The 11,595-nt window shown below is 35.4% G+C and overlaps 2 protein-coding genes across 7 annotated transcripts; both read right to left on the bottom strand.

The window, feature by feature from the left end:
* Positions 1-654: 654 nt before the first annotated feature.
* LOC136996842 (dopaminechrome tautomerase-like) lies at positions 655-5,958 on the bottom strand. Of its 4 annotated transcripts, none has more exons than XM_067357424.1 (3): positions 5,607-5,958; positions 3,801-4,669; positions 655-2,438 (listed from the first exon to the last, which is right to left on the bottom strand). In XM_067357424.1, exons 2-3 carry the CDS (start codon positions 4,562-4,564, stop codon positions 1,916-1,918), a joined length of 1,287 nt encoding a protein of 428 aa, XP_067213525.1. In that variant the 5' UTR covers positions 4,565-4,669; positions 5,607-5,958; the 3' UTR covers positions 655-1,915. The 4 variants fall into 4 exon arrangements, with proteins under 4 accessions (XP_067213525.1, XP_012234692.1, XP_067213526.1 ...); XM_012379269.2 differs by having other exon boundaries at positions 5,672-5,958; XM_067357425.1 differs by having other exon boundaries at positions 5,732-5,958.
* A 270-nt stretch (positions 5,959-6,228) lies between these two features.
* LOC105679330 (potassium/sodium hyperpolarization-activated cyclic nucleotide-gated channel 2-like) lies at positions 6,229-11,488 on the bottom strand. 3 transcript variants are annotated; one of them, XR_010890793.1, is made up of 11 exons: positions 10,605-11,488; positions 10,293-10,517; positions 9,537-9,723; positions 9,321-9,455; positions 8,941-9,136; positions 8,629-8,820; positions 8,119-8,217; positions 7,823-7,944; positions 7,494-7,733; positions 7,152-7,239; positions 6,229-6,892 (listed from the first exon to the last, which is right to left on the bottom strand). XR_010890793.1 is itself a non-coding variant. In XM_067357403.1 (11 exons), the coding sequence occupies exons 1-10, from the start codon at positions 10,877-10,879 to the stop codon at positions 7,210-7,212; spliced, it is 1,701 nt and encodes a 566-aa protein (XP_067213504.1). In that variant the 5' UTR covers positions 10,880-11,488; the 3' UTR covers positions 6,229-6,892; positions 7,169-7,209. The 3 variants fall into 3 exon arrangements, 2 of the variants coding, with proteins under 2 accessions (XP_067213504.1, XP_067213505.1); XM_067357403.1 differs by having other exon boundaries at positions 7,169-7,239; XM_067357404.1 differs by lacking the exons at positions 7,494-7,733; positions 8,119-8,217 and having other exon boundaries at positions 7,169-7,239.
* Positions 11,489-11,595: the final 107 nt, after the last annotated feature.

Raw genomic sequence — 11,595 nt, 5'->3', positions numbered from 1 at the left:
TTTCGTCGTTCGAATTCTACTCTCCAATTTTTAATCTCTAATACATAGTTTGATATTGGAACTTGAAAAGAACATTAAATATTTAACATCATTTGGAAAGCGCACTTTACGTGATGCGCCCGCATCAAGCGCATCTCCATTTTTTGCGCGATATCAGCATTAAATGCTGTAAAAAGGAAACGAAAAGATGAAAACGCGATTTTCCCACAATTATCCTCGCGAATTGTGCGTTGTCCCACTTCTGCGCGACGACACGTGCGCACTATAAGCACGTACGTATGTGTGTCACGCAATCGCTCGTAAAGTCTGCACCACCGTCAGTCAAGAAATGAAATTACAAAACTGGGAACTTACCACAACCACACCTGTGATTCAATCGTGCTGGGCCGCACAATGCACTCATTAGCCAGATTTAACGGCGGAGATCTCAGATAGTTTTTTTTTTTATGAGGAAAGTACTGTTTATTAATGCCAGTAACGCACGCGGCCTTATTTATGGTGTGATGAATTGAAACCATCGAGAGAAAAACGAGGCATGACTCATTCGACAAGAGCGAATGGAACATTCCATGGGATCGCGATGCATCGTGGGGCATATTTATTTACTGACTGCAACAGAGAAAAATACGAGGATGAGGTTTTATGAAATAAACATTTTGTTCGGAACTTGTCTCATTATATTGCCACATAAAACTTCCATTACAATGATTATTATAATGTTAAACACAATAACAATAATAGTAATAATAATAATAAATATTTATATATACATAGAAAGATTTAAGAAAAAGTAATGAGATGACTTAAGTGACAAAACTATTTGATTCAGGTTTGACGTTGTGTGAAAATACCGGCTAAAATATTAATAAAAATATACATACATACATTCTTCCGTTTAAGACTTCCATTGAACAATATACTTTGATGATTAGCGTTCTTCATAAATAAAATGCTATGATTTTTATTGAAATAAAAATGCTCAGACTTCTAATGCATTTTCAGATTTGCCTCTTTCGATCATTAAGATTGCATAAGATCAGGCGTGCTTTGGTCAGTTAAAGTAAGGAAAAGTTATAAATAATTCGTGCAAAATCGTGCAAAAATCAGCAAAAATTCAAACAATGAAAACCGCCGATTAAATAATTGTCGATTCTTAAAATCGTTCTTGAGTAAGCATTTTCTACCCTTTCACAATTTTTAATAGCTTTTTTTATCGTTAATTGTATCATATTTTTAATTTACATCTAAATCTAAATACACAGTGTAGTAAATAAATAATAAGATAAAATTTTTTTTTTTTAATTATGTAGATGCAGTAGCATTGTTAACTCGGAACGACTTCCTAATGTCTTCTAGCGACTCAAAGATGCATATTAAATATTTGCAATGTCATTGCTATGCTGTCCTTTCAAAGCAATGGTAGAATTTAGAAAAGAGATAATAGTCGCAGAAACTAGGTCAGATGACCCCTACACGGGATGATCGAGCGAAGTAATCTATTTCTGGGCTAGAAACTGGCGAACTACGGAGATTCCATAAGCAGACGTACCGTATACAAATCGAGCACAGATAAACATATATTTGCTCAAATCTTAGATTATAATTATTTGTACATTTTTCAATCGAGACATATATGCAATATTATGTTGCATCAAAGTTCTGGATGCAATTTGAAAACTTCACATTAGCTTCGACCGCCACTTTTGAAGCCACCTTCAAAAATCATCATTCAGCACCAACATGAGAAATTAAAAAAAGAATTTATTCTTATTATTAATTCGCAACACTGCTACTTACAAGATGCTATAAAAATGCCGCACATTTAAAAGTAGTGTGATCTAACTGACTAACATTTGTAAGTCGTTTCTTCGCGTGTGCAAAGCATAACTTTGGTGTAAGTTTCTTCACAAAACTGTTACTTCACGATAAATACCAAGACGATACTCAATATTGTAGCGAAGGCGAGCCTGACGGTACTGGCACCGCCTGTGATGTCAGGTAATTCCGGCGCGGTACCGTTCTCATAGTACTGATAATTTCTAACGCCAACACGTGTCCGAATGAGGCGGTAATTGGGCTGGTCAACATTGACGCGATTGTTCAAGAAATTTTGCAACATATTGGTGACGCACCAGAAGTTACCGTCCTCGTCGAAGGCGAAACTGTCGGGCCACTGCGTCAGTACATGATCGCGCGATATTATCCGTTGGCCGGTGGTGAAGGAAGGTGCGTTTTTGGTATCCCACATGGAGATAGCGTCGTCGGCTAACAGACCGAAGTACAGCGAACCAGTGGACGACATCGCCATGCCGTCTGTCTGCGAAGACTTCCGCCCGAGTTCCTTCACGTACTGATCAATACTCGTCGCGTTATTCTTCAAAGCGAATACCGGGATTGAATACAAGTGGAAAGAAGACAAAGGCGAGTAGTACACTTTCCTGAAATAATTTAATTGTTATTTGTCGAAAAATCTTCTGCGTAAATATAAAATTTCGGTACGAAGGATATTCAAAAGTTTATTTGACGCAAGGCGCGCGACAGAAAGTTAAAGTAGTTTTATATGATTTTTTTAAAAGCTCATTCGTAAGAAAAACAAAGCAATAACGAAAAGGAGAAGATAGAAGCAAAGAGAAAAATAGAATTTTCATATTTTTTTGTGCCAAGTTCAACATTAAGCATACACGCGATCCTCTCTAAAGAAGTTCATTTTATGACATATGTATATTTATACGTGACACATTTTATTTATTTATTATATATGTATTAATATATACTGTAAGAGGCAGAGAGGGAGAGGCAAAGAGATTGGTCAGCACGGGGTGCCGCCAGTATTGAGAACGGGCCTCAAAAGTGCGAATCAGGCTTGAGGGGCCTATGAATACCGAGAGCACGAGACGAAGAACGAGAGTTCGTGGGAAATTTTTGGAGAAGCGTAAAAAGGGACATTAGTAATCTCTCCCACGAAATAGTGTGGGCGTAAATAGATAAAGATAGAAACTGTCGCCGGAATAGCGCGGAAATTGTGATTCGGGCAAGTATCGGGTATAACGATAGCTTGTAGAGAACTCTGTAAAATAGACTGACTCGCCTGACGTTATAAAATTGTATTTTATTAGAACATTATATTAAGTTTTTTTATCAAGTGATTTATTTTATTTCTTAATTGCCCTCAAAAAGTTAATATTCAATCCTTACAATACTATGCATGTGTGTATGTGTAAAAATAAATTATTACAATGGTAATATTTCATTTTCTGCATATATTTTAAATAAAATTATAAAATAAAGAGTAAACAAATCAAGGAAAACAATAAAAAATAAACTTTTTTGAAAGCAAACATAATCTTTTAATTATTTAATAAAATTGTGTAAGTCTAAATAAAGCTATGAGTATGATAAATAATGTTATTAAACAGATGTGGGTTATCTGCAGGTTATCCATACTACTGGTTATCTATAGGTTAACTGTTATCACATTTAGCATTAAATGCGCTCATTTGATTTCATATAATAAAAACTAAATTTTTCAACATTTATAAGAAGAGAAAGACTCGAGATTAAATTTAAAACTGTAATAATAATCTTGGAATGTTTTATGCAACAAAAAAAAATAGAGAAAAAGAAAATATAAAATAACTTCAGTCATAAAACTCATTTATAAACTTTCGGTAATGACGGTAATTATTACAAGTTAGCCGAGATAACACACATTTCGCAGTTTCAAAATGTTAATTATAATATAAATATTAATGAGTGTCGAATGCATCTCATTGAAACCACCCCCTTTTCCTCGATATTACCTGTCGCGACTGCTTGCCGGTGAAAGCGCTATGCCGTCCACGTGCACCGGATTGATCACATGCGTCTTCGCCACCATGAATCCGATCGCTTCCCACTTCGCCTTCATGGAATCGTGCCGCACCTTCCACGAGGTGTTGTTCCTCAGGGAGTACACGATGATACCGGGATCTTGTTGGCCGTTGTCGGTGATGTACGCCAAGCCGCCGTCCTCGTGATCGAGGACGATGTCGTTGAGGTACGTGTCGCCGCGGCGTGCCACGTGATCGGGGAAGTTGTAAATGCGGAGGATCTGGCCGTTGTCTTCGAGATCGAGGATGACGAGGCGCGCCGGGCAGTTGGCCTTGAATTCCCTGAGGGACGTGGGCCGACCGGTGTCGAGCACCCACATGCGACCTTTAGGATCGATCTCCACGCTGTGCACCAGTTGGAACGCCGAGCAGTCGCCCAGCTTCTGCATGCCCCAGTTGGGAAAGGCCTCCAGCTTGGGCGCCGTGACGCCGTTCACCGGCTTCGCCGACGTGACGCCCAGCGTCACCGGCACCCCGTCTTTCCACCGCGGCATGGTCAAGTACATCCTGTCCTTCCAGAATTTTACGGTGGTCACGAAATTGTTCGCCGCTATGTAATCGCCGTGCATGACGGCATATTGCCGTTCCTCCTCCGACGGCCACTCAAAATCAATTGACTTCCACTCGAAAATCACTTGAAACGGTTCGTGGCACAATGCCACAGCTACTAAGGACAGCAATATCAATCGCTTCATTCTTATCAATCTGAATTTTGTCGGATGCTAAGCCCGATGATGTCTTTGTTCAAGTGTCACTTCACAGCTTCTTCCGACTATTACGCACTGAGTGATTGTTCAACCCTGTTTTCACAAATTGAAAAAATGTAAAAATATATAGAGATTTAAGCAGCACATCAGACATTAAAAAAATACGAAAACTTTAAATGAAAGAATCGGGAATGCTTTTTTTTTTCATAATGTGAAAGCAATATATTTAATTGCCAAAAAATATTTATCGGCTAAGATACAAATTAAGTAGATCAAAAATAAAAAATAAAATGTTAAAGCGTTTCAATAGCTGTTATTGCAATCTTGTATATAAATTTATAATAGACAATTTATATTTTGGATTATGCCAAAATTTTTATTAAAAATATTTGTAATTGATAATTTTTTTTTCTAATTCAGAAAAGAAAAACAAGAGAAACAAAAGAGGACAGAGTGTGTGTGTGTGAGAGAGAGAGAGAGAGAGAGAGAGAGAGAGAGAGAAAATTGGACATGAATGCTCTCTAGAATTAACTGTATGAAAGAAAATAACAAACAATTGTCAAATCGCGGATGCTAGAGTTACGTAGTCCAACAATCATGTTTTGCTGTAGATTTAGGTCAGTAACTTTAAAACCAGTCAATCCAAATAAAAGAATAATTTTAAATAAATATTTGTTAAAAGTAGCAAATATAAAATTTATATTCTTTCTTTATATTCTTTCTTTCGGCAGATACAAAAGTTTCTTTCTTGTGTAAGTTTTCTTTCTTGTGTAAATATTATATAAAATTTGCAATACACGATTTTTTACAAGAGTATGCGAACACAAAAACTTTAAACTAATCTGAAAATTGTATTTAGAAAATCTAGCGTAAATATATTTAGAAGAAATAATAATAAACGTCTAGAAAAAACAATAATCTATGAAACTTTTACGATTCTACTGATGTTTCAGCACGCGATTCACGTCCGTAATCTTTAATCGCTCAGAAACTAAGTATGCACGATCTATTTTTACTATCTTTCACTTGCCTCGTGCTTAAACACTTCTAAAAATAAATATTATCAAAATAATCTTGTATCAATACATCACGCACATCGGTTTAATGTTTATTTACTGATCGTTGATTAGTTATTTAACTTATTTTTTTTCTTGCCTGCAGAAATAATCTGTGGAAACTATTTTCGCGCGTAAAGTACGGCGTCGTAAAACGCGTAACCGGAAGAAGATGACAGTTCTCTCGCTCAAGTTCTTCACGAGGCAGTTATTTTTACGTACAGGTCGAGCCGCGCGCGCCGAAATCGTGTTTACACACCAAATGCAACGTTAAATAATCATGTAACGACGATGGTTGCAATTTGACTGACGAGAACGCGCGCTACCGTCCCCGATTAGGGAGGCGTCAATCTCCCACTCGTTCGTTCAAAGTGTATTTACACGCGGCCGAAGACGTGGGGAAGACATCGCCTGTATTACACCAAGCTTGGCACAGGCGACGAGCGAAGTAGAGATGCAAAAGTTACCACGCTCTGCTGAACCGCGCCACAAATTTTCGGTCTAATGATGTAATTGCCGTAAAAATAGGCGGCCCTTCACTAATTTCCTCTCTCCCCCTCTCACCATCTTCTTTCTCTTTAGAAAAATGGAGATCGCTTCATGGGACCACAATGATTTATTATTTTTATATAATTTACTCACAAAAATTATTTTACGTTGATAATAAATTTTTGCAATTAAATAATCGTCACATGGTTATTTCGAATTTCATGAACACTTCGCTCCAGAGAACAGCTTGTATCATCAACTTATCGTAGGAGAAACAATTTGAAGAACTCTTATGTCAAAATAAATAATTGTAATTTTCTAAATTTAGCATGTTTCAGAATATTAAATGAGAATATGTATGACAAAAATACAAGTTCATGATTTCTTTCTCAATTAATCTCAATTAATAATGTACAGTCCGATAACAGCTTAATGACGCTTGATATCCTGTGCAAGTTCACTGCTGCACCTGCAATTTTATACATACGCTAGGCACATGTGGAAGTTAAATCATAGGTATTTTTGAGAGTTGCATCAACGACGACGCAATGGTTTTCTGCAGCATGAAACAACAGACTGTTACGCAATGAAGCTACATGCCCCTCTCTCGTCGCGCGTTCGTGAATCAGGCGCGCATGCATAGCCATACACATCGCATCTCTCTCTCTTGACACAACGATTTCTCCACACTGTAATCCGCCGCAGACATCAAGGTCGAATCGAGGAAGCATTTTCGTAGAAGCTAATCTCAGAGTAAATCGCAGACTAAAATCTGAAAAGCAAAGACTTCATAATCCCCAGACTTGACTTCTGTTGCAAGATAAACATAGGAGAGATAGATTATTTTTAAAACACAAATCACCGATTGATTTCTTCGCTTCGTGCTAGTAAATGTTATATTGAGAAGATGCATCATTTTAAAGCTACAAATTTAAAACGCTTCTGCTACTCTCAAAAGGTCAATGTTAAAAATTAACATAAAAAAATTTCCCGTGAGAAAAATATATGGGCCATAGAGTAATATAACTCACGAATTAGAGATACTTGCGTGTTACGTAATTAGACAATTACATTAGACGGAAAGGATCACTATCCATGACCCAACATGCCTGCACGTCCCTTTAAAGATTAAAAAAAAACGATCATAAACGATACATGAAACTAGAATTAAATTAAATAATTAAACTAAGAAACATATTTTTGTAATTAATTCTCCTTTAAATTATATATTACGAAATTTGTTTAATAAATTAAAAAATTTTAATTAACTATCTTTTTAAGTCAATTTTTACGCACTATAAATGAAATAAATTAAAATCAAGTTCTTTCTTTTTTTTCTGTATTGTATTGCGTATATTAAAATAAAATTATACATTATTCGTTTTATCTAAGTTTTCCTCTTCCAATTCCTTAATTTTTTGCAAACGTTCTTGCGCTCTATTTTCCAAAGTGCAATAAAATTCCAAATCTGCGGTAAAAAGACGCTTGAAATCGCGACGATGCAAACGAAATAACTCGCATACTTCGAGGGCGATGACTGATTCCGTTCTACGCTGATTTAGATAAATCAGACCAGCTTCCCCGAAATGATCACCATCGTACAAGTGACAAATCTTTCAAACACATCGCATATTATTTCACCGTAATTTTCCGAGCAAAATATAAATTTATCTTCTCTTTATTGATGTTTTCAATGACTTACCTCCTTTCCAGCAAATGTGATCAATGCAACAGTTCCGTTGGCTATGAAATACATGCAATCGCTTTCAGTCCCAGCTTTGTAAATTACATCACCTTGGAGATATATCACTGATTTAAAGGAATCTACAACAGATTTATCGTTCAAATTGAAACTTTCAACTTTTCACAATCGAAAACTGATACAATACGTAATAATAATAATAATTATAAATTATTATTATATGAGAATTGTACAATATTATATGTAGCAGTATTGCATAACTAATATCGTTATTATTATGAGAAAAAGTTAATTACTTAGTAAATCACTGAGAACATTGAGGGGCAAATTGTAGAAAATTGTGGTGTCTAACAATCCTTGACTACTATGTAATAAAATTTCTTGATTTAAGTGATCTAGATAAAGCATTGAAACATATTAGAGACAGTTTCTTTCTTTCGCATTGTGTGAAATGTTATTATCAGTACTCGAAGTGAAAAAGAAAATAGTGGTGGTATATGTGGATAGTGATGGAATGTGTTTCTAAAATTACCAAATTCTGCATACATGAAAGAAGCAATCAATATAAAAAACTTAAATTTCCGCGCAATAAAATGTCTATAAAATAATATGCTTTTCGATCTGAAAATCCAACGATGGCGTACCACACCATCGCACATCATTTCACTGCAAACATTGATTATTACTCTTGTGTCATAATAATTTACGATCCCGCTTGCAAAACTTGTAATTATATCGATTTATGTAGCGAGAGAGCTAATAATGACTTCTAATAACTCTCTATAGCCTCCTTGCTTTATACTAACTTGAAAGAGTGTCGGATATAAGGTTCTCCTTCAACGAACTGCCTTGGTAACGATATTCATAATACGTGATCAACTTGTCTTGCAAATAACGCGGAAGACTTTTTTGACAAATATACTCCTTTACTTGATGTATAATTCGTTGATATTTGAGATCGGGCTCTGCCGACGATTCCAAAAGTTGCAGAATTGTAACTGTGGACAGAAAAAAGTGTTTCTTGCAAAGTTATTTAAGCAAGGTTTCAAAAATGTATGTAAAAAAATTATTGCTGCGGAGTCTAATATTAAAAATATAAAACGACGACAATTTAATACCGATCAGATAGATCATGTAGCCTTTCCCCAACAGCAGAAGTATGCATCGTATCGCTGTATCCAAAATTCCGAAGTTTTTAAATTCGACGAAATTGGAGCCGATCAAATTACTCACTCCGATGTGCAAGAATATCAAGTATACTTTCCAATCAGGTTCATCATAAAAATTCATTGATCTATAATATGCGTTTGAACTCTGAAATTCAATATGGAAAAAATTAATGGACAATTTTGAAAGGTTAAGATTTTCTCGGGTAAGCAAAAGATTAGGGCAATGCTGGTGGATTGGCGGCAGTATTTTGCCGATAAAATTTGTAGCAAATTCTTTGTCTTAACACATTTGGCGTCAATTATAATAAAAATATTATGACTGAACGTACCTCTATCGGTTCACCTTGTATATGCAAGACGATGTATGGGAAGACATAACTTACACAACTACTCCAGTGAAAAATGAGTAATGTTAGGATAACGAACCATATTGTTGTCTCTTGCGTTTGAGGAATCCTAAAATTCTGTACAAAATAATTTCAATTGTCCTTAAAATTTAATTTAATAATAAAGATATTCAACTATGCAATATAGTTATAAATTACTTCATTGATTAGTTGAAGATTGCGTCGTACTGTGGGTATGCGAAATATTTTCAAAATAGGCAGAAATTCAACGATTAACAACACAGAGTTCGAATCAGGACCAGGCGGTAAAATACGTGTCGGGTAAAACCACAGATATGGCAGTGAGCTGACAAAATCAACGAAGAAATAGCCTTTCACATAATGTCTGTACAAATGCATACAATTTTTGCTTTATATATTGAAGTTTTCAAAAAGAAACTTAATGGAAATGGACTTGCTCATAAAAAATTAAAAAATTTTAGTTTGTAGATAATACAAATGTTGAATACATTGCAAACATAAATATGAATGTGTACATTAAGTAATAATTAATTAAAAATTATAAAAAATTTGAAAAATATGCGCCTGCGACCGTTGCCGATTTGATTGATTAAATTCGTGAAAAATATGATATCAAATTAAATCAATAAAGATGCGATGCATGAAATAAGTTTACACTACCGGAAATGCATAACAGTATCGTCGCACATGATTAGCATATGCTTCTGGATCTAATATGATAAAAGTTTTATATCGTGTCAACGACAAAACGACAAGGTAGACTGGTATTTTTCAAATGTTTCTTATTTTTAAATTATTTACACCTCGCTGTAATAATTTTCTTGCAGGTGTAAATATTTTTTATGTCACTTTTAGAATTTTTAGTTTTATTTCGAATAAAAAAATTAAAAATGAGTCCATTAAGAAATAGATCAGTTATCATAGCGCAATTACCTCATTATTAAAGTAACATCAAGAACAATCTCGTATCCATCCAAGGACACAAATCCGGTGAAGAAATTCAGAAATATATCGACAATGCAAACGGCATAGGTGGGATAAATAATATTCCAGCGTTCAGGACCGCTACTTCTCCCGATTCTGTAGAAGCATGTGATATGTGGAACCATCACGAAGATGTACAAAAAGATGGCAGTCATTAATATGTCCCAGTAGAATCTGCGACAATATTAATGCATCTCTTATACTTGTCAATCAAGGAAAAAAAACCGAAGCTGTTCAATATTCCATTTAATATTCTCAAACCTTAACATACTGCATGGATGAATCATCCATCGATGAGGTGATCTCGACTGTCTTCGCTTTTCAAAGGCAACAGCCGCCTGGCTGCGTAAGATCAATCGCGTTAAAGGATGCCGAGCTGAGACAAGCACTAGCTTTTGAAGACTCCGTTTCCAGCGGCTGTAGAATTTCGCGTTCGGTGGTAATTTCGGCAAAGTGCTGCCGGACGTCCTAGGCAGATTGCATACGTGCGCGCGTAAGCCCGCTCGTTTTTTCGCGACGACCGAGTTTACCGCCATATTGCACGTCCAACGATTACAACGAAAATCATAATGATTGCTTAAAGACGAGTTTCAGAATAGGAATTGCCATAGGAACGTAACAAATACTATTTAAATCTAGAAAAAATTTAACACTGCAGGAAAAAACTAACTTCATGACAAATTTGAGATAACTTTACTGATTAAAATTGTTGTGAAAAAAAATTTTTGTTCACTCATTCGATTCGGGCCTTTTCTTTTTTTTTTTTTTACGGCACTCTTCGTTATTTTTCCTTGCTATTATATTTGCATCGAAAGACCAAGTGCACTACTAAATGCAAATTGCCCATACTATTAATAACTGTATCGAAGAATATTTACAAACTGCGTTCTGCGCAATTATAAGACCTTCAGAATAACAAGTTTTCAATATAACGAATCTTATGATTGACAGAAACGTTTCAGATAACGATCATCTTACCACATGCCACGTACTTGACGATTTTTGATCATAAGCAGTAAAATGTCTAGGAAATATGTTTCTAATTCAATAAGTTAAATAAAAAATAAAAAAAAACAATGTTACTTTGTTCAGAAAGTTTCTCTGTGAAAAGGACGGTTTGTCAAGAGGGAAAAGAAGGCTCATTATTCATGGATCTTGAAGAGGATGCATATCACGTAAGGATGACGCACATTTGTCCTTGTATCGTTACGAAAGCAAGGAGCAAAAATCTGGAACTTTACCAATACGAAAA

The sequence above is a fragment of the Linepithema humile genome, chromosome 6, assembly GCF_040581485.1.
Source record: "Linepithema humile isolate Giens D197 chromosome 6, Lhum_UNIL_v1.0, whole genome shotgun sequence".
Taxonomy (NCBI): Eukaryota; Metazoa; Arthropoda; class Insecta; order Hymenoptera; family Formicidae; genus Linepithema; species Linepithema humile.
Note: the sequence above shows the minus strand (reverse complement) of the source record. Positions and strands in the feature narration are given on the sequence as shown.